Genomic DNA, 19952 nt, shown 5'->3' with positions numbered 1-19952 from the left:
TTTGGTCTTTTGGCGGGGGAGGGGCAACCACGGCAACGGCAACGGCAACAGTCCGGACTAGGTTAGCACACAGCTGGTTGTCGGCTGGTGCCGCATCATCACTCCCCGGAAAGCACTTCAATTCACCTAACCTAGGTTACAGCGTGAGGGAGGTGGGAGGTTACAGTAGGCACACAAATACAAGAGATACGGTACTTACGCTATGCTAAGCTACGCCACGTCACGCTACAGTAGGTATACAGGCACGCTTTCACACAGCTTACCGCGAAGTCTGGGTCTGCCCTGGAGCTTCATCAACGCCCGAGCCCAGAACGCGACAAGCCGACATCTCTCATCGAAACCTTCTCGTCCTGCCACCCCCCCCATCAATTCCTTCACTTTACAGTTTTCCAAAGTTGTGATTTCGTGGCTGGCAACTTGGTCTCGACTAGTCTAGACTCGATAACCGTTAAGGATTGTCGGTGTTTATTCTGCTTCTTCCGCAATCCAAAACTCATCTTCAGTCGACCAAATAAGGTTGATTACTCTGTATACCTCATGCTCCTGACCAAACCTCGTTCCTTTCTCTTTCATACTTGATCCCCTGAAACGGTATTCAGTTGATATGGTAAAGACAACTATTGTTTTCCTTAGACTTCCTATTTCTTGTTAAGGAGCCACGGGGTGTTTTTTCTCTCTCCCGCAAAAAGACGAAGGACGGAAAAGAAAAAAAACCCTTGTGACGTGCCTTGACTGCAATCCATCAATGTCCGCCCCTGTTTGAACATTGAGTCAGACCTGGGACCAATAGTCAGATACCCGCCTCTTTGACAAGTGTTTGACGAGGCCCGTCACCACCAAACCCATTTGCGCTCGCCTGAGGCGCCCTTGCTTGCTAGCCAGGAAGCCCGGCGAGCTTGTCTTCAGTCCCTCTCTCCATGGCCCTACTTCATAGCAGCTATGAGACAAGGCCAACCTCCACCAGGCTCCGTATCTACACGGCCGATACATAAAGGCACATATGCTGCTCAACCTACTCGGCTTGCAGAAGAGCAAGATGTCATCATTTTCGACGAGAGCTCCGATACGGATGTATCCATGTCTGCCTCAGATGTTGAGAGCCATGATACCGAGGGTCAAAAATGCTCCGCTCGCCTGGCAACTGGAATTGAAAGGGATGGTATTCCGGACAGTAGCCTGCCTCTTGGGTTTCGAAACGAGAACGGCAGGAAACGCAAGCTCTCTGCTGATCAGCCAGCTACTTTGACAGATTCGGACCCTCCCAAGAAGGCCAAGCTCAACGGGAATAGGCCTGCGGTGCCGAATCATGCAGATTCCATTACATCAGATAAGTCCCTGCTGCCGGCCGAGATCTGGCACCATATCTTTACCTTGACCCAGCCTCAGGGACTGGGCAACTCATTGCAAGTTAGCAAGCTATTTAATCTCTATCTCGACCCTTCTTCCTCCAAACAATCTCCTCAGCCTCGACCCCCCATTCGAGGGCATCTGTCCACACTGCAACCAAATGAAATCTGGCGAGCTTCGAGGAAACGCTATTGGCCAAAAATGCCAGCGCCCCTTGAAGACAAAACAGAACTCGAAATGTGGCGCTTGGTGCACATGAGGCGGTGCCAATACTGTGGTAAAGAGGAGCGAGGCGATTCACCAGCGGTCAAATCCATGTTATCACCCGGCCCAGGAGTGGGAAGGGTGAGGATGTTATGGCCATTTGCTGTCATATGCTGCGGATCTTGCTTAATCGCCAACACAACGAAGGTACGCATAGGCAATCATGCTCCTAATGACCCAGGTTTTCTGATACACTGCAGGAGATAGACTTGTTGCTTTCCCCATCTATCCCACACCTACTTTTCCCGGCACTGCCGTTTGTTCTCATCACAAGTGACATACAAGCTTTTACTCCAGGCGCTCTCACCAAGGGACTTTCGTTGGGAGATGCCGCCCTTACAAAAATATTTTTCACAAAGCAAATCGACGAGCTCAGAGACGAGTTTGTGTCTGTGAAAAACCTCGGGCCTGGCGCAGCAGAGGAATGGCTGAAAGGCTTAGAAGACCGAGGCAAGGAACGGCGCCTTGATGCAGAACGGTGGGAGAAGTGGGATTTAGGTGGGGGTCTTCGACAATTATGGCAGTCGCACACTCCTGGAGCACAACCGGTTGCTATGCCATCAACTCTTGAGTCGTCCAGGCAAGTCGAGAACAACTCCATTGCTGACAGATCAACAATTGCCAACCACAAAGTCAACACGCTGGGCATGACGGTAAAGTCAACGACAGCCTCGAAGATGCAACCGATCCCACCACTGCGAATTGAAGGTATGCTCATCTGTCTGTGGCTCGCCTCCTCAATGAACTAACTCTTACTTGCAGAGAGCGAACCGTTCTCGCAATCACAGTCAATGATACAGTCTACTCAGTCGGGTCCCACGCAGTCCAAACGAACCATTCATGAGGTTATTGAGTTAAGAGCAGCCCGTCGAGCTGAGATTGAGAGACGAGCCATGCTACTGCAACCCCCACTCCAGCCAGACGTCTTAGCTCAAATTCCATCTTTTCAAGCTGCCTTGCAAATCATTACACCTCTCGATGATAACGCATGGGAGATGCTCAAGCGTAGGCTACTTTTGCAGAGAGCTGATGTAAAGAATCGCAGAGAGCGTGATCAAGTCGCCGCCATGCCGCTCGTCGCTGTCGAAGAACCTGCGGAGGAGCAACACGTTTTTGAGAGGCAGGGCAAGGAGATAAAAGAGCTGACGGACAAGGATTGGGATGATGCGCAAGCTCCTCTTCGAGCCCAAATCTCAATGTACGCCGACGAAATTATTCGTGATGCATGGGACGACGGAAACAACGTAAACAAAGAGTCAAGTCCACGTTTCGCCGTTGAGGTCCTGCTCTATGTGCGTAGGAAATTTTACGCGAAGATTGAAAGAGATGCAGCGGCATCACGCGGAACACACAAGGAACCCAAGCGCGATCCGCCACAAGGGCCATTTACCCAAAAGCTGACACTCGAAAACTTGAAGTGGCTATTCGAAGTAAAAGTCAAACCTCATACAGAAACACATCGTAAAGAGCTCTTCTTATGTAATGGGTGCGACGATAGTTTGAAAGCATATGGCTTTGAAGGTGTGGTTCAACACTACGCTGCTAAACATACCAACTCCATGAGCGTTGGCAGTATCGTCGTCTACTGGCGTTCAGAATGGCCTGAGGTGCCGCCCTTCCACCCGGATCCCGTTGCGAGAACTGCTCAGCATCGCAAGCCGACCACCTCTCCCGTGTATCAGTCTGCTGGGCCTATGCAACAGCACAACCATCACCACCAAGCACCTACATCATTTGGGGTGTCGATGGCTCCACATGTGGGCCACCCATACTACGGACAATATAATCAACCGGACAGCCATTACCAGCATAGTGGTTTTGCACCATCCACAATGTATGCCACGACGCAGGCGTCTTATACCCCTGCATTTCTTGAACATTTGCCCTACAATCAAGGCTACGGTATAGCCTCCAGCACAGGAGCGTCTCTACCTGTGCCACAACCTGTAACAAATTACTCTCAACAGTTTGCGCATGGCCTGCCATTTCCGGTTCCTGCCGTACATAACAGTCACACCTATGATGCTTATCAGCTGACTGGACAAGCCGGCTATCTGGGTTTTCCAGGCGGTTCCCAGTCTGATAGAATCCGTACTCAGCTTGAGGCCTTGGCATGTTTTTCACGCGAGGTCTGGATGGCCACAGCCGGGGTGAAAGAACTACCTGGGTACATTCGAGTGTATGTCTGTTTCTACCATTTGGCGAAGAGGTATAGGTCCCATTTCGCAGAAGATCCACCGCTGGGCATGTTTATCGATGGATTGTCTAATCACAAGGAGATGCGCCCAGTGCGCAACGTAAACGGGCTTCAGTGCAAGGCATGCCATCTCCACCTGGGAGGCTGCGCCCCTGTTGAGAATGAGAGGAGCGTTTTCTCTCTTCCTCAATTAGTGAACCATTTTCAGAAGAAACATGTCGAACCAGCGCAGGGCATGACACAGCCTATATTGAACTGGATTGCTGACATGGTATTTCTGCCCGATGTCGCCTGTCTATCCCATCTCAGAGCGATGGTTGGCATGGACAGTCATAAATATGGGTTGATGACAGAAGCCTTCCCTCAAGTGACATTTTCTGGACCTTTCGGTGCAGAAGGGTCACACGGGCAAACGGCACCCTCTCACCAAAACCACTTGCCTGGACATCACGGCGTCCACAGTCTTGCACATAGCGCTGAAAATTCTTCAGCAGCAGTACCGGATGGTTACATGCCCATGCACGTAGCTTTTGGCCAACAGCAGGCCTCCGAGGACAGGCCACTCCCGCACCCCCAGTCGATGGTCAGTGGTGAAGGACCTCTAGTCAATGAATTCTCAAATTATTTCTCACAAGCCAACGTTGTTGCGAACGATGATGGCCAGGTTTTCCCCCAACATTTATTACACCAACCTGGCCCAAGCGATGTCGGGAGAGGTACCCCGGACCGGGCGGCTGGAAAGCATCGCAATCGCAAATCATCTGCCAAGGAGCGACGTGCTGGACAAGGTGGAAAGTCACGAAAGGGGAGTGCAAAGCATGGTGTGAGGCAAGGCAAGCCAGCTGCCGAGAAAAGCGAGTCTGGAGAGGACAAAGAAGCAGAAGCAGAGGCGCAACGCCAGGAAGAGGCCATCCGCGCCATGTGGGCAGCCGATCGCCAAACCGCCGCCCGTATAGCGTCAGATCCTGAGCCGCCGCAGACAACACGTCCCGAAAGTCCGACTGACGGTCCGCCGTCAGCTATGCGTCCACAGGCAGTGCAAGTGTCACCGCCGCCTCTGAACCATGTCGCTCGGCCCATCGCTGGACCAGATATTTCACGCAACCCACCAGTTGTAGTGTTGGATCATGAAGATGATTTATTTGCGGGCTTGGAACATCATTTAGATCAGCAGCGCGTGTTGAAGCCTACAAATATTGCCGTGTCCAGCAGACGGCCAATATCCGAGCAGGCGCCAGTGCAGAATTCTAGGGCCAGCGATGGTCTGACTCAGAGCTCTGTTCATGAACGTTGTCGGTCCCGCTCACCGGATAGGGCAGGGCTTGGAGAAGCACCCTCACAACACGGATACGTCTATCGCAACCGAGGCCCTCCAGCTTATGACACAAACCCTGCTTATGCCAGGGTTGATGATCCAACTGAGGTGGCACAATCTTTGGCTGGGGACCGAGATTCTTTACGGGCTCACGTGGACAACCATAGTCGGGTTGCACCGCAAGTTCATGAAGCCGTCTATACTGACGATCCGCGACCACGTCCTGCGTCTTCATTTCAATACGTTGATTCATCATCAATGAGCCAAGCTGTTCGATCAGCACAAGCACAAGCTCAAATTTCATATACTGAGGTGTGGGAAAGGGTCCTTGTTCGTGACTCGCGTGGAGATGAGTACTACATCGAGCGCCCTATCAGGCGAGAGCCAGCGCCCGTCTACGTACGATACGAGGACGAGCAGCCTAGGTATCGTGAAGCAACAACAACTTATCGAGGTCAGGAGCGAAACGTATATCGACGAGAGTCAGTTTGCGAGTCTGCTTATCAACAAGACACAACCGGTAACCGACAGATGATGCGGGGGGCGATGTCGTCAAGACCAGAGAGTCCTCGACGACAGCTCGTGTACGAAGAAGCCCCAAGCGCTACGGCGGTATCCTTTGAAGAGTATGACCCTAAATTCCCTTCTGCGCCATCTAGCCTTGGGCCACCACGATATGTTCACTATTAGTGATGGACAGGTCGGACATGGACTCACCTTGTTCGTAAACACATAATCTAAGCTGTAAGGTACTTTGCAGCGGAGATGGCCTGCAAAAAGAGTTCCACGTAAAGCATACCTACATACATATTAGTCATTCGATGGAAATACTACGCGATCTCTTCCATCGTTCTTCAAGCACTCGAAAACACACTTGGATAATGGTTGCTTATTGTAGAATTCATCTATTCAAGCCAAAGATGAAAACCTCATCAACATTGTGTCTTAATGTAACCAGTCAACCCGTCTCAGATCGTCTTATGTCGGACGCCTCTTCAACGTTCATAGCGAAATGTCTCGGTCTCAACTGGGAGGCGCCTGTTCCCCGTGCAATGGTACTGTAGTTACTGTGTACATTCTATGTACGATGTAGAGATCCACAGACAAGGGTCCCAATCCAATGCCAACTTGGAAGTCTACTGGGACCACTGAATAAACGGCTTAGCCGTATTCGGAATCCCTGCAAATGTTGAAACGGCTAACGGTGGGCTTCCAGGCCTTTTGCCCAGTCCAGTGCAAGTGCAGCGAAAGCATCCACTAAAGCTGTCAGGGTCAGAAATACCCCATTAAAGTATTCTGCCAGAGACATGAATGACCCAAGTACGGAGTACCGGTATATCAATTACTTATGGTGGGTGCCCATATCTCGGAAGGCCGACGTTCTACGTCCTACATACATAGTATAGTAGAAGACCACTTCCCTGATAGTGTAATACTCACTCCATAGGGCGCTAAGAAGTTCTGGGCGAGCATCGACATTTTAGTTTTTGAAACTGTTGCTCAAAAATCTCCGAGATTGGACAGGGGGAAGAAGATCTTGGAACCAAAGCCAGGACAATGACTACCTATCTTATCCACGTGCTCCCCCGGAAGCGCGGGGCAGCCAAACCCCTCTATTGATGCTTGAATAGGTATATTTATTCCTGCGGACGCTCGAAAATCGTTCTCAAGTATGATGGCATGCTGTGTCTGCCTGTGTTAAACCTGTTGCCCTCCGGCATGAAGATCGACAAATGACCCTTCATCTCAGCAGCCGAGACAATGATGCTGGTAAGGTGGAGAAACTCAACCTCATTTGCTGTCCCATCTGCAGGTTTATGCGTGGCGCGGCCTTGTTGCAGTAGCCTCTGCTGGGGGAGAGCGCGTTGGAACGACGCGTTCAAAAGTCTCTGAAGTGCTCGTGGTGCCAGCTTGGTAGTCTGCAAACACTGGGCGGACAGTAATCTGATCGACTTTCCGGCGTATACAAGCATATAGCAAGTAATGTTTTATGCGTTCACACGTCCCTTTAGGTTACAAATAAAACACGGGAAAAAATAAAATAAAATCATAAGCCACATGTAGCAAGGGTCTCCTTGACCCCAGGATTGACCCCATGTCATTGACAGTGCTCCGAAATCATCTCGAGCGCTGCATGGATCCTAGTTCGTAGTTGCCGCATCCAAACAGAAAACAAAGCGTCCACCTCCTTCCTCGTGCAGGACAAGACAAGCCAGGACAGGACAGGACATGAACAGGATGGGAGGCCTTTCCAGGACGACTTTATCCATTCTTGGTGTGGAGCACGGTACAGGTACATAGCAACTTCCCCTAGCATTACCATCACTTTCTTTTTTTGTCTTTGCCGCTAATAAGCTTGTCTTATTTCCAACTCCCTCTGACTTGTACCCTTCATCATCCCAATTCCTCTCGTTCAGCGGCAACAACGTAAACGTTCAATTTCCAATCCATCCTGTCGTCTATACCACCATTGCCCCAGCATTTTGTAGGCACTTACATTGAAGCTTGACGCTCTTTGCGCCGACGTCATACAGAGCGCTACTGCAGCCTCTCGATCCTGGGAACGCAGTCTTGGGCCAAGTTAGCAGGCGTTGAACCAAACATGGCCTTACAAGCTGTCTACAAGCAGTTTCTAGCTGCACCCAACTCTTCTCTTCTCGCCAGCGACGCAGCGCTCCACTATGTAACCACGACGACAAGCTACAGAGGCGCAACCGACATCATCAAGCATCTCGCCGCCTTGCGCAATCAGGTCAAGAAGAAGAAGGAAGAGTTCCTCACCGTAATCGAAGGCCAGAACGCCGCTGCAATCGAGGTCGACACCTCCCTGGAGTTTGTGACCAGCGGCGCCGCCTACCTGCCAGGCCTAGATGACAATTTTCTAGCAGACCGCACAGTCATCCTGCCCATCGTAAGTCCTCTCAGGAACTCTTCTTGGATACTTGAGCCATCGTCGACCGCTCAATCAAGAGCATACTTGACTAACCATGCATCCCATCTACCTGTAGACACACATTGTTACTTTCAATGCCGAAGGCAAGGTCCAGCAAATCCGCCAGAGCTGGGACCAGGCTTCACTTCTGAAGCAGCTGGATATTATTGGCAAGTCGGGCCGCAACTGGCCCATTCGCGACGCCAAGGAGCAAATTAAGCTCATCGAGTCTTCTTGGAAGGCCTCAAGTGAAGTAGCTGTTGCCTCAGACTCAGGTCTAGGTCCAGCCGCTCGTGCTCGCGGCAGCTCCAACGACGGTCCGCGCGATCCCCGTTCCTCACTTGCATTGTTTGCGCCACGTGAGGAGATCGAGCAGCAAACCCTCGAGTCTGTCGTCTCCCCTAAGGGCGGAGCAAGACCTAGACAACGCGATTTTACAGAAATCTTGGGTGACGAGCCCGTCCATGACCCCAACTCGCCCAGTAGCGGCCGCAACCGATCCGAGTCACCGCATAAGGCATTTGCTCCTAAATCAGGCGCTGGCAAGAACTTCCAAGCAAACCGTCTGTTTGACACCGAGGGCGACATCGCTGATGAACCTGAGGCGCCCGAGGGCAACTCCCCGGATCGCTTCTATCGCCCGAACCCCAACAAGTACAACCACTTCGATTTCGCCGATGGCTCTGATCCCCAGGATGCGCCCCAGGCCGCGGATCCGACCTCGAAGAAGACCAAACACAACAGCCAGTGGAACTTTGAGGACTTCACGACTCCTGCCAAGGCCCGTCCCGGCAAGACGCTTCAGAAGGGCCATCAGGATGTGCGCCATTGGGGAAATGAAAACGACGAGGTCGAGCAGACTCCCATTCGCAAACCTGCCATAGTAAAGCCCCGTCGCGATGCTGAGACACACTTCGACTTCGTTGATGACGGTCTCCCCAAGGGAGAGCCGCGCGCAAACCGACCTCGGGGTGCCACTCACAACAATGGACTAGGCTTGTACAAGAACAACGTCTACAGCGAAGAAGAAGAGGCCGATGATCCTGCAGCCGCTGTCCAGGACGCTCTTGGCAACGTCACCAACCTGAAGAGCCGGGGCAAGACTTTTGAATCCCACTTCTCTATGGCAGACAAATCTCCAGCTCAAGTTCAGGAGAAACATCACGTGGCCCAGGATCGTCAGAAGGCCGTCAAGATGATGGACGCCAACTGGTCGTCATACGACAAGTCCCCCGCTCAGAAAGAGAACCAGCCCGTCAAACCCAGGGCAAGTGGTAAGCCAAGTGACAATCAAGGCATTCACATTGGGGGCGATGGTATGGGCGGTTCTAAGGGCACTAACAGAGACTGGCTGTTTGGTGGCGATGACGATGAGCTGCCTAAGAACCTACCGGGGAGAAAACAGAATGCGGCCAAGCCTGGGGGCTTCGACTGGGATTTCTAGAAGGAGCCAAGCGGACCTCTTTCGGCCAGGAAAATGAGTCCTGCCAGATCTGGAAATTGTTACTGGGACGTGTTTCACAGTCCGCCAAAACCTTCCAACCTCCGTTGAGGACAACTCTCGCCACGATTTGCTCTCCATGACGTATCTGTACATCTTGACGCCGTCAACGACTTATGAGTACCTTTTCCCAACATGGCATGCTGATGGCCACGAGATGTGTTGTCCGGATCAGGAGTATACGACAAGCAGAATATTGTTGTAACCCAATGCTTAGACCAGGACTGGACTAGTTCATGCCTACAATAGTTACCACCGTGTTGCCTATTTGACGCCAACGAACCCGATTGGACCTGTAGTTGGATGGGAAAGGCATGTTGCATTGTTGGACACGGTCGGCATTGTGCCACCGTTGTCCAGGTTGTTGACGATTATTGAAAAATCAGCAAGGTTGACGAACTTTCTCGGAGAAACATTGTATGGTATGTGTGCTGGTGGGCATTGATCACTTTAAATAACTGTTAAATCTCCATCTGTGGACTGCTTCCATAAGGGTTTCGCGGATGCGATAAACTGTTCAAGCAAACAATATTCAAATGATGCTGTACCCAAATATATAAAAACCTCGAACTCATGACCATGGCATCTTTAAAAAGAGAACAACCAATCGACTCGCCAATCCGAATCCATACTATTGCAATACTGTGGAGCGATATATGATACTCAAAGGCCTCGTAGGGCCTTATTCGTTCTCGTCTTTGGAGACAGTATGACGTTAGCTGGAGAAGCCATTGCTCTGTATCCGAACCTCTGAGCTTGCTCACACAGGTCCATCTATGATCAATTCCCTTGGTCACGTTGACGTGATAATCCATCTTCTATCCCCACCTTGATCATGTGTTACTAGATCCACGCGCGTAAGGTATTCTGTATCGTCCTGATCTGCTTTATCTGGGTAGATGAAGCAACGGGAGAAGCAGTCGAGCGGAGAGTCTTGTACGATGACAGTGCGTGTTGCGGGTGTTCTTCTCCACGGTGGTTTACGCGGTTGTTACCACTACCATTTAAATCGTCTTGGCTGCTTCTGACCGCTGTCTTCCTGACCGCACGCGCTGATGAAATTGGCAAGTTCGGACCTCAAATTTTGTGCTTCACCTTCGTCTCTCTCCATTGGATCTTGCGGGCCGGGTTCCTGAGGCTTTGGTCGTATCTGTAGATTTGCTGTTTGAGTGGTCAATGTCTGATTGGTACGATCTTGTCGTCTCTTCGGCGATGGCCTTCAAAATGGGATTTCTGGACCATTGAGATGTGCCTGTCATAGTTCTTGAATAAGTCAGTATCACAGCATGCAAGTGAGGCGAACGTCTGCAGTTGCTGTCATTTAGCAGTCCAAATCTCTGGCCGTAGGCGGCCATCAGCAAAAAACAAGCCTGTCTTCGTGAAAATTGTGCATTCGATATGTAGGTTGATGAGGTATAATTACAGACCAACATTAAACGCGGCGGCAAGTTCATGTCACTTCATTCAATTTGTGGCGCTTGCACAATGCAGGGTCCCTTTCCGAAGCCGCAGCACAATGTAATAGATGGCATGCCCAGAGGTCATACAGTAAGGTGACAGATACATAGTTACATAACTAAATAAACCAAAAGTGTATACAGTACAGTGCGTACAGTACCTAATGGATATGTGCAAGTTATGTAGATGCTCCCAGCACAATGGAACGGGGTTTGCTTTTCGCGGGGTCAAGCTTGGCTCTCAACGGGCACTAACGCCAGCCAACATGAACCGCCATGAGACGTGGGCTGGGCTTTCTTCTCATGTGTCATCAGAACTCAAACGAAACCGGGATCGAATGTTCCAAAAATACCTTTATATAGACGTCTGGCAACTTTACTTTACACGAAGGAAACACGGTCTACCAAGGCCAGCGACGGTGTAGCATACAGTCGCACAACACAACACAAGTGTCCCCCCCCACGCGACATTTGCTCAGCCTGCGTGGGCTGGCAGCGGAATCAATGATTAAAAGACAATAGAAAGATTTAGAGAGAGCTGGACCCTGGCTTTGCTGGCTCCCCCCCCCCCCCCCCCCCCCCCCCCCCCCCCATTTGCAGTTCGTTCGGCCGACCGACCTCTACTCGAATCACGTCCGCAGGTCGTCGGCCTGGCTATCACACCCTCTATCTCTTTTCTGCCGCTCTCTACAGCCAAAACGGCAACTACTGTCCGCCCGCAGCCCATGATAAGCCCTCGCTTCCTCCTCATGCCAGCTCGCTCTAGCTTCAAACCGTGACCATTAAGACGCATGTCTGTGTTCGAACAAGAGTATCGCAGTCACATCGCAACCCCCCGATTCCATCGCATCGCTTCGCATCTTGTGGTCGTAGCATTATTGGGGACGAAAGTTGCGCGGAAACTGAGCAGTCTACTCGAAAGCGAATCAAGTCGCAGCGACTCGCCGCCAAGTCGTACCCAACCTGGGACGGCGACCATCTTCAGCAACGACACAGAAGAGCATCCCAGGTCTCGTTGCAGTCTGTTCGTGCCTGCCGTAAAGCCTGCATCGCGCCCGCGCAAGCTATGCATTTTCGAGCGACTGTGCAATCGTTGTCCGTACTTGTGCATTGAAGCCAAACAAGTTGCCATACTGAAAACTAGATATCAACGAGGATCTCGTTGGCGCATCAGAAATCCCGTAACACAATCGGCGTGAAAACGGCCGGCGCGGCGCCGGGCATCACCCACTACAATGCCATCGAGCCGGGATATTGAGCTCAAGCTGTATCCGCTGAAGGAGGACTCATTCAGCAGACATAATCACTACAATATGGGCAGCTACGCCACGACCATGGGTGCTGGAGGTTTCAGCATGCGCGAGCCTATGTATGAGGACATCGAGCCTCAGGGTCGCTGGGCCCGCTGGATGGACGGCTTTCGACGGGATCCTAATTCCAGCATCACGCCCAAAGACCCCATAGACGACATAATCGCTGCCGAGGTCGGATCCATCCATGCGCGCCCACCCTTGTTGAGGAGCAACAGCAGCGGCCACTACTATGACATACGTTCCGCTGCGCAGCGGACTGCGCATTCGGGGCTCGCCAGAAAACTGAAGGGGAGGCATCTGCAGATGATTGCCATCGGTGGATCGATAGGTACGCTCGCCCAGTCAACCCTCCCCCTCCTTTCCCCCCGAACACCTCCCATGTCTCGGGTTGCTCTTCTAAACTTTCTTCTTCTTTTTCACTAGGCACTGGTCTCTTTGTAGCTTCCGGTAGGGCTTTGGAGCTGGGAGGCCCAGCCTCGGTACTGATCGCATATTCCTTCATTGGCGCTATGCTTTACTTTACTGTCCAGGCTCTCGGAGAACTCGCAGTGGCTTTCCCGGTAGCTGGATCCTTCTCCGCCTTCTCTACACGCTTCCTGGATCCTTCCTGGGGCTTTGCCATGGGCTGGAAGTAAGTCGGCATTCACCTATTACATCTACAGCCAGTGTCTCAGACACGAAGTTGCGCCATGCTAACTTGATCACGCAGTTACGCCCTACAATGGGCTGTAGTGCTTCCCCTCGAGATTATCGCCGCCTCCATTACCATAGAGTACTGGAACCCGCATCTTCCAAAGGCCATATTTGTTACTGTCTTCCTGTTCTGTATTGTTGTCATCAACTTCTTCGGCGTCAAGGGCTACGGGGAAGCCGAGTTTATATTTGCCATTATTAAAGTCACTGCCGTGATAGGCTTCATGTGAGTCCTAGTATCCTCATCAGCCAGTCTGAACAAACTCTAATTGCCCGCAGCTTGCTCGGTGTCGTACTTAACATTGGCGGTACTCCTGACACAGGTTACATAGGTGGTCGGTATTGGCATATCCCCGGCGCATTTCATAACGGCTTCAAAGGCTTATGCAGCGTCTTTGTCATGGCTGCATTCGCATTCGCTGGCACAGAACTGGTCGGTCTGGCGGCCGCCGAGACTTTGAACCCGCGCAAATCATTGCCGACTGCCATCAAACAAGTTTTCTGGCGCATCACCCTTTTCTACATTGTGGCCCTGACACTTATTGGGCTACTGGTTCCCTATAACGACCGAAGACTTTTGTCGGGCGATACTAACGCCAACGCCGCCGCCTCTCCCTTCGTCATTGCCATAGAGAACGCAAAGATTGACATTCTCCCCTCGATCATGAACGTCGTCATCCTAGTCGCCGTCTTGTCGGTCGGCAATTCTTCGGTCTTCGGCTCTTCACGTACCTTGGCAGCATTGGCTGATCAAGGTCAAGCCCCCAGAATCCTGTCATACGTGGACCGTCGCGGCCGGCCTCTTGTCGCCATCATAGCCGTTCTGTCCGTGGGGCTACTCGCGTACCTGGCCGATCTGGACGTGCAATCTACGGTACTGGACTGGTTGCTTGCCATCTCCGGTCTCTCGTCCATATTCACCTGGGCGTCAATATGCCTAGCACACATTCGCTTTAGGAAGGCTTGGGCCCTCCGGGGCCACGGCCTGCACGAGCTCGCCTTTCGCTCTCAGTGCGGCGTCTGGGGCTCATGGATCGGCCTAATCCTAAACCTCCTTGTCCTGGTTGCTCAGTTCTGGGTCGGTACATGGCCCGTCGGGTTCCAAGATATGAGCGCCATTGAGCTTGCGGAAAACTTTTTCCTCCAGTACATGGCGGTGCCTATTGTCATCCTTTTCTATCTCGCTCATCGCATTTACTATAGGACCTCAATGGTGCACATGGATGATATGGATATCGATACGGGCAGGAGAGACTTTAATTTGCCCATCTTATTAGCTCAAGAGCGGGAAGAAAAGAGGACTTGGCCCAAGTGGAAGAAGGTGTATAAGTATCTTTGCTGAGGGTCACAGCAACGGAGCACGATAACGAAAGACAGATTCCTATTTGAAAGCAGGGCGCCTGGGGTTTTGTTTAGAACTGTGGGATCACGAAGGAAATGCGGGATTGCTTCAGCCACGGGAAATGTTAATTCATGGAAAAGATACCGCCACATTTGGCGTACAATACTTCGAGTGCAATCAAGCGCAACAAAATCTTCTTCCTCAATGCTAGTTTCCTTGTCCAAGTTCATAGTGCGACTACAGGTTCAGTGCAATCGGTTCCTTGGTCTTCTCTATTATTTGTTTCTTTCTTTCATTTCTTTTTCCTCTCTTCTTTTCCCCTTCTTTGCTGTTTTCAGCTTGGCATGTGTGTCGACAATGTCGGTCATACAAAACAAGGTGTACTGGGCGCTACGTCGAAGGAAGCGGACTCCCCCGTATACTTGATGAGCATTCATGTTACGTTTCTTTGTGAGATGGCTTAATGATTTTGCCATCGGCGCCTCTCGGCTTCCGTTGCCAGCCTGTCGAGAAAAGCTGACCCATCTGGAATCGCGGAAGAGGATGAGCCTCCGTATTGATGACAACCTTGTCCAGAGGAAGCAGATCATTGGGCGAGAAGAGGAGATAGAAGTACTTCAATGTCTCGGCCTGCAGAAGGTTAGTTTCTCGAGGCTTGCCGGGTGGTCGTGTATCAATAGGAACTTACCAGCCAAAAGCTTTCCATATTGTCCTTGGTAGCGGGCGGGATCTCATTGGCATTGGACAAACTGGTAAAGCCACCGCCCTCCTCGACTGCGGTATAGTTCATGAAAGATTTGAACATGTCCCAGCCCCAGTCTCGGTACTTTTGCTCCCCAGTTATCCGCCACATGTAAAATAGTGACTCGACTGTCTCCGGCCTCTGCAGGTTGTGGCGATCCATGGCGTGGACATCAAAATCTTTGCGCCAGGTAGCATGCGGATCCGAATCGAAATCATCACGAGGTGACTCATGAGACTCGTCGTAGGCTGCCGGCGGGTCTGCGATGTTGAAGTAGGTGATTTCTGCGGCCAGGCCCGTCGCCATCCACTTGTACATGCCCCAACAGGTTTGCATGAGTTCTCTTGCGAGCTTCATATCTGCCTCGTCCTGCTTAGTCCACGTGGGGAGCTTCTTCGCCTCAGCTTCCGTTAAGCCACCCGTCGCAGCCAAGGCGATGGTGCCAGGCATGAAGCAGACCAGATGGTCCATCTTTGGCGATAGATTTCCGTTCAGACCACTTGGACGCTCGCCAATGATGGTATAGCCCGAAGGTTCTGTATAAGTTATTAGATGCTGACGGATACCCTTCATGGTATCCTTCCACATATCCAAATAGATGGGCTCCGCCTTCTCCGTCTGAAGGTACTGCTTGATGAGATACTCGTAGTAAGAATCTCCTCGGCTTCCCAGCCGGATGTTGTTTCCACTGAAATGACCAGAATCAGCGTTGATGTAGATGGGGACCAAGCCGCCCTGGGCGCCATTGTCGTCCACCACTTGCATGACTTTCTCGGCTTTGTCCCAGAAATCCTTTTCCCCTGTCAGCTTGGCAAGATATTTGAACTCAAGCTGCAGTGTCGTGGCCTCAGCTGTCGAAGAAGCTCCTCCCATATCGTGGGCCGCAATACCCTCAAGTTTTGCCAGGTTGACACTGGCATAAGGAATTCCAGACTCGCTGTCGAAAGCGGCGATAACGCGGTCTGCAAGATCCTTTGCCTTCTCCAGGTAGAGATCCTCGCCAGGAGCACCGGGGTCGTCATCTGTTTGGGGAGCCAACTGGGGGAATTCGTTGGAGAGATAGTGGGCCGAGAGCAAGCCACCGATCATTCGAATGGTGGTTTCAAAGGTGTTGACATCCTGGTCCTGATCGTAGGACAGTGAGTTGGAGATCCATTCCCTCGCCTGCGTGACCCGCGATGTCAGGTTCATAATCATCATAGTGTCCACAGCGTCGACGATGATCCAGCCCATGCCGTGGGGGGCCATCTGTTTGCCTTTCTTGGAGATGGGGTGAAACTCATCATAGCCTGCGAGACGACACTGCATGTTAGAACAAGGGGAACAAAAAGCTACACGGAATACGAAAGGCACTTTGGGGGCTTACCCCAAGCATATCGATGGTAGGCATCCCAGCTTAGCTCGAAGGCCTCCACCACGCGCTCCCTCCTCTTGGACCAGTCGACCTTGTTCTCGTTTTCGGAGCCCTTGAGCCAGGTCCAGGAGGGCCGCTTGGAATGGGTGTCGTGACTCGAGGTGAACGCGCCCAGGTAGTAGAGGATGGTAATGACTAGGAAGATGATGGCGGCGACTCGCTTCCGCAGCCATATGGCGCGCGACCGCTGCGAGGGCGGGTAGGCATATGGCTTGTCTTTGTACATTGGGAGGGTCTGGGATTTTGCGCCGAAGCGTGAGGATAAAGACGAGGCAGAACCCGTGCCCCAGTTCTGATCTTCAAGGGCCCTTTGCGGGTTGGAGAAAGAGGGCATGTTTTTAGGGAGCTGGAAGGCCATATCTTCGGCTGTTTTCTTGCCCTGCTCTATTGCGTTTATGCCCGCCTCAACCGCCTTTTCGGTTATCCCGATTGCTGCACGGGTGGCAGTAGCACGCAGAATCGAGACGGCCGAACCTTTTTTGTGGATATTGAAGGGATCTCGAATCACCATCGAACAAATGGTGCTGTGGCACGATATGCTCTTCACAGACGTGTTACTTCTGAAGGCACGTCAGGAAGGCTCCGCTCTCACTCTGGGTGAGGTTCGCGCTCTCTCTCTCTCTCTCTTTCAAAATTGTCTCCTAGGTATACACTGCCTACGGAAGGGACCAAATACTGGCCGCTGTCGTCGTCTTCGTCGTCGTCGTCGTCGTCGTCTTCTTCGCTGTTTGGCTACTTCGAATTGGAAGGGCAGTAGAGCTAAGCATGGAACATGGGAACAAACTTTACAATGACAACCGGCACAACAATAAATACGATACACCTGTGCTGAAGGAAGGAATACATATGCGACGGTAAAGAAAAGTATGCAGTCTCCGCCTATCGTGACATCGTAATCGTGAACATTGGAGTGCCAATGTATCGGAAACTGTTTGTCGTCAATCTCTCTTTATGGGGACGGACCCTGACTTACACACGCGCGCAGGTTAAGTTAGCTCATGGCCGAGGGCCCACGTAAAGGACAGCTGGATTTTATTTCGAGCTACGGAGTACTTGGGCCCTCAAAAGGTACCTACACTACAGGCAGAACGCAGTGGTATCGAGCCTTGGCAGCGGGCCCCGTCGGTGGTCGGCAACATGAAAGACGTCGGGTCCTACTCATGCAAGTCGCCGATTGGACCCTGCATTCACGGGGGCAGAGGGGTCACCTCTCTGATTAGGACGAATCCAATATCGTTAACCTGCCCAAGGCACTTGAGGCATGTATGCAAAAGTTCTATTTGGTACCTGATTGCAGCTGAGCAAGACGCTACGAAGACCCAGTCTACTAGCACGTGTCTGCATCCGCGTCCTTCTAGCAATGCTGAGTCGAGATGAATCAGCCAGCATACCACCGCTACCCTTTCCTGAGCGCTGATGAGTTCGCCGAGGTATGCCACCACCTTGAAAACAAATACTGTCAAGCTACATTGGGGCCTGTTCGGAAGCAATGGAAGCTGCGCCTTCACAGGGCGCTGGACATGTCCTTTGGTGCGGACTCGGAGTACATCACTTTCATACAAATCACACGACCCCTCGACGAGTCAGATGATCTTGATGAGCTGGAATCATACATGAACAGCCTCTCGTTCACCACAGGGGCCGCAGGGATGGAATGGGCGACAGACCCGGAAGAGCTGGTCAAACAACCATCACGACCAAAGATTGGACATGTCATATATGAGATCCACCTCCACCCAACGTATCAAGCACCATGCCTCTGGTTCAGCCTGCATGATCTACCGGCAACTGACACCGCCTTCGACACAGAGACCGTCTTTCGGCGGCTGGTTCCGGACGCATTCAAGGGCGTCCTCCGTGGCGTCGGCCCAGTAGGCGGCATCTCAGCAGATGTGAGTTTTCTGTCGAGGGAGCTGTACCAAGAGTCAACGATGCACCCAGATATGCAAGGAGTTTATTAGCTCTACCTCAAACGGCTAACATGACTTGGTAGCATCACCCTGTGACGGGATTACCGTCGTTCTTCGTCCACCCCTGCTTCCTGGGGGATGCCATGACAGGTTTCGACTGCGCAAAGGAGGAGTATCTCATGGTCTGGCTCGGCCTGGTCGGTGGATGTGTTGGTCTATGGGTACCGAAGGAGATGGCTCTAGACCAGACGAGGTGAAGATGTCAGAGGAAGCGATGGCCGGTTGGGATGTGTTGGAGCAGCCAAAGCCTGCAGCTTTCACTTTTTGGCTAGAGGGGTATCTCATTCGTCGTCACTGTCCTCCTCCATAGCAACATCCGAATCACTCTCTTCTTCTTCGTCCTTTTCCTCTTCCTTCTCCTCCTCGTCCTCCTCCCCCTCCTCCTCTTCGTCACGAGTGCGTTTCTGGCCACGTGCCGCGGTGGGAGGCTTTGCGGGAAGACCAGAGGCAGCGGCCGGGGTCGAGGTCGGGGCAGCGGCTGTAGCTGCGGCCGTGGCAGGTACAGCAGTGCCTGGAGCAGGGGCGTTGAAGATGCTTTGCTGGGTCTCTGTCATCTGAGCGGCCACAGCGCCGGCGGTCTCGGGCATCTTGTATGTTCCATCCAGCTTGGCGATGATGTCTGATTTGCCCTTGGCGTATTGTATCCTCTAGTGGGGGTGGGTTAGTGAAGGCTGTATGCAGAGCTGTTGGGTTGTGGGTCAGGTTACCATTGGTTGCCCCAAGAAGACGAAGCCTTCGAGCGAGCGCATGGCCTGGGTAGCAGCTTGGATATCTCGGAAGACAACGTGAGCTTGACCACGCATCTTTAGGGTCTTCAGAACGACGACATCGAAAACAGGACCGTAGGTGGAGAACAGCATGTACAGAGCGGTCTTCAGGTCGGCCTTCTGGATCTTGGAGGAGGGTAAACCGGTGATATAAAGGCTGGAAAAGGAACGAAGGATTAGCTCTGGTAAGATGATATGGCGTAGCACGGTATGGAGAGAACTCACGTTTGATTGGGCGGAGTTGGAGGTTGCTTGCCTTGGGAGGGCTTCGCAGGTGGTTGTCGCGTTGCCATTGTGGATGTTGTCGTGTTGGGTTCAGTGATGAGACGACGTGTTTCCGTTGCTGGAGCTGAGAGGTGGTGGTTGAATATTCCTCAGCACTGTACCCTCGCTGGTCGGATTGTTGTGTGTGATGCGCGGCGTTGGGGGATGTTCGAGTTACCTACGGCTAAGTTGCTTAACGTTGGTTGATGGTTCTGTTTAAGCGCTTGCCGCCTTATCGATAGACACAGAATGGAAATACAGTGACGGCAATCCCCGCAGCGACAGCGCCTTGCTACAGCACAAGCACTGTAATGTAATATCGGTACTAGTCTAGCTAGACTAGAGGTAACCTATGGTACGTACGGAGTGATGTGTTTTACATGAGCTTTCATAAGGCAGTACCTACAGTATAATACGGAGTACAGATTACATTC

At 52.0% G+C, this 19952-nt stretch overlaps 6 protein-coding genes across 6 annotated transcripts; 4 read left to right on the top strand and 2 right to left on the bottom strand.

Moving 5' to 3' along the window:
- Window positions 1-939: 939 nt before the first annotated feature.
- BKA67DRAFT_664322 (uncharacterized protein) lies at window positions 940-5813 on the top strand (the record flags this gene model as incomplete). The annotated part of the gene is made up of 3 exons (XM_046108354.1): window positions 940-1758; window positions 1812-2319; window positions 2374-5813. The coding sequence occupies 3 exons, from the start codon at window positions 940-942 to the stop codon at window positions 5811-5813; spliced, it is 4767 nt and encodes a 1588-aa protein (XP_045953000.1).
- Window positions 5814-7586: 1773 nt separating this feature from the next.
- Window positions 7587-9758, top strand: BKA67DRAFT_105622 (uncharacterized protein). Its single transcript, XM_046094855.1, has 2 exons — window positions 7587-8034; window positions 8132-9758. Exons 1-2 carry the CDS (start codon window positions 7726-7728, stop codon window positions 9497-9499), a joined length of 1677 nt encoding a protein of 558 aa, XP_045952999.1. The 5' UTR covers window positions 7587-7725; the 3' UTR covers window positions 9500-9758.
- A 2269-nt stretch (window positions 9759-12027) lies between these two features.
- Window positions 12028-14499, top strand: BKA67DRAFT_105578 (general amino-acid permease GAP1). The gene is made up of 4 exons (XM_046094854.1): window positions 12028-12654; window positions 12750-12957; window positions 13036-13245; window positions 13299-14499. The coding sequence occupies exons 1-4, from the start codon at window positions 12249-12251 to the stop codon at window positions 14359-14361; spliced, it is 1887 nt and encodes a 628-aa protein (XP_045952998.1). The 5' UTR covers window positions 12028-12248; the 3' UTR covers window positions 14362-14499.
- A 300-nt stretch (window positions 14500-14799) lies between these two features.
- BKA67DRAFT_526571 (family 47 glycosyl hydrolase) lies at window positions 14800-17028 on the bottom strand (the record flags this gene model as incomplete). Its single annotated transcript, XM_046098765.1, has 3 exons — window positions 14800-14991; window positions 15050-16392; window positions 16470-17028. 3 exons carry the CDS (start codon window positions 17026-17028, stop codon window positions 14800-14802), a joined length of 2094 nt encoding a protein of 697 aa, XP_045952997.1.
- A 746-nt stretch (window positions 17029-17774) lies between these two features.
- Window positions 17775-18726, top strand: BKA67DRAFT_105498 (uncharacterized protein). Its single transcript, XM_046094852.1, has 2 exons — window positions 17775-18409; window positions 18511-18726. The coding sequence occupies exons 1-2, from the start codon at window positions 17891-17893 to the stop codon at window positions 18682-18684; spliced, it is 693 nt and encodes a 230-aa protein (XP_045952996.1). The 5' UTR covers window positions 17775-17890; the 3' UTR covers window positions 18685-18726.
- A 42-nt stretch (window positions 18727-18768) lies between these two features.
- Window positions 18769-19547, bottom strand: BKA67DRAFT_664317 (uncharacterized protein; the record flags this gene model as incomplete). Its single annotated transcript, XM_046108353.1, has 3 exons — window positions 18769-19134; window positions 19195-19411; window positions 19480-19547. The coding sequence occupies 3 exons, from the start codon at window positions 19545-19547 to the stop codon at window positions 18769-18771; spliced, it is 651 nt and encodes a 216-aa protein (XP_045952995.1).
- Window positions 19548-19952: the final 405 nt, after the last annotated feature.

This window comes from Truncatella angustata (assembly GCF_020726525.1).
Source record: "Truncatella angustata strain MPI-SDFR-AT-0073 chromosome Unknown BKA67scaffold_10, whole genome shotgun sequence".
Taxonomy (NCBI): domain Eukaryota; kingdom Fungi; phylum Ascomycota; class Sordariomycetes; order Amphisphaeriales; family Sporocadaceae; genus Truncatella; species Truncatella angustata.
This window is presented reverse-complemented; position numbering and strand designations above follow the sequence as displayed.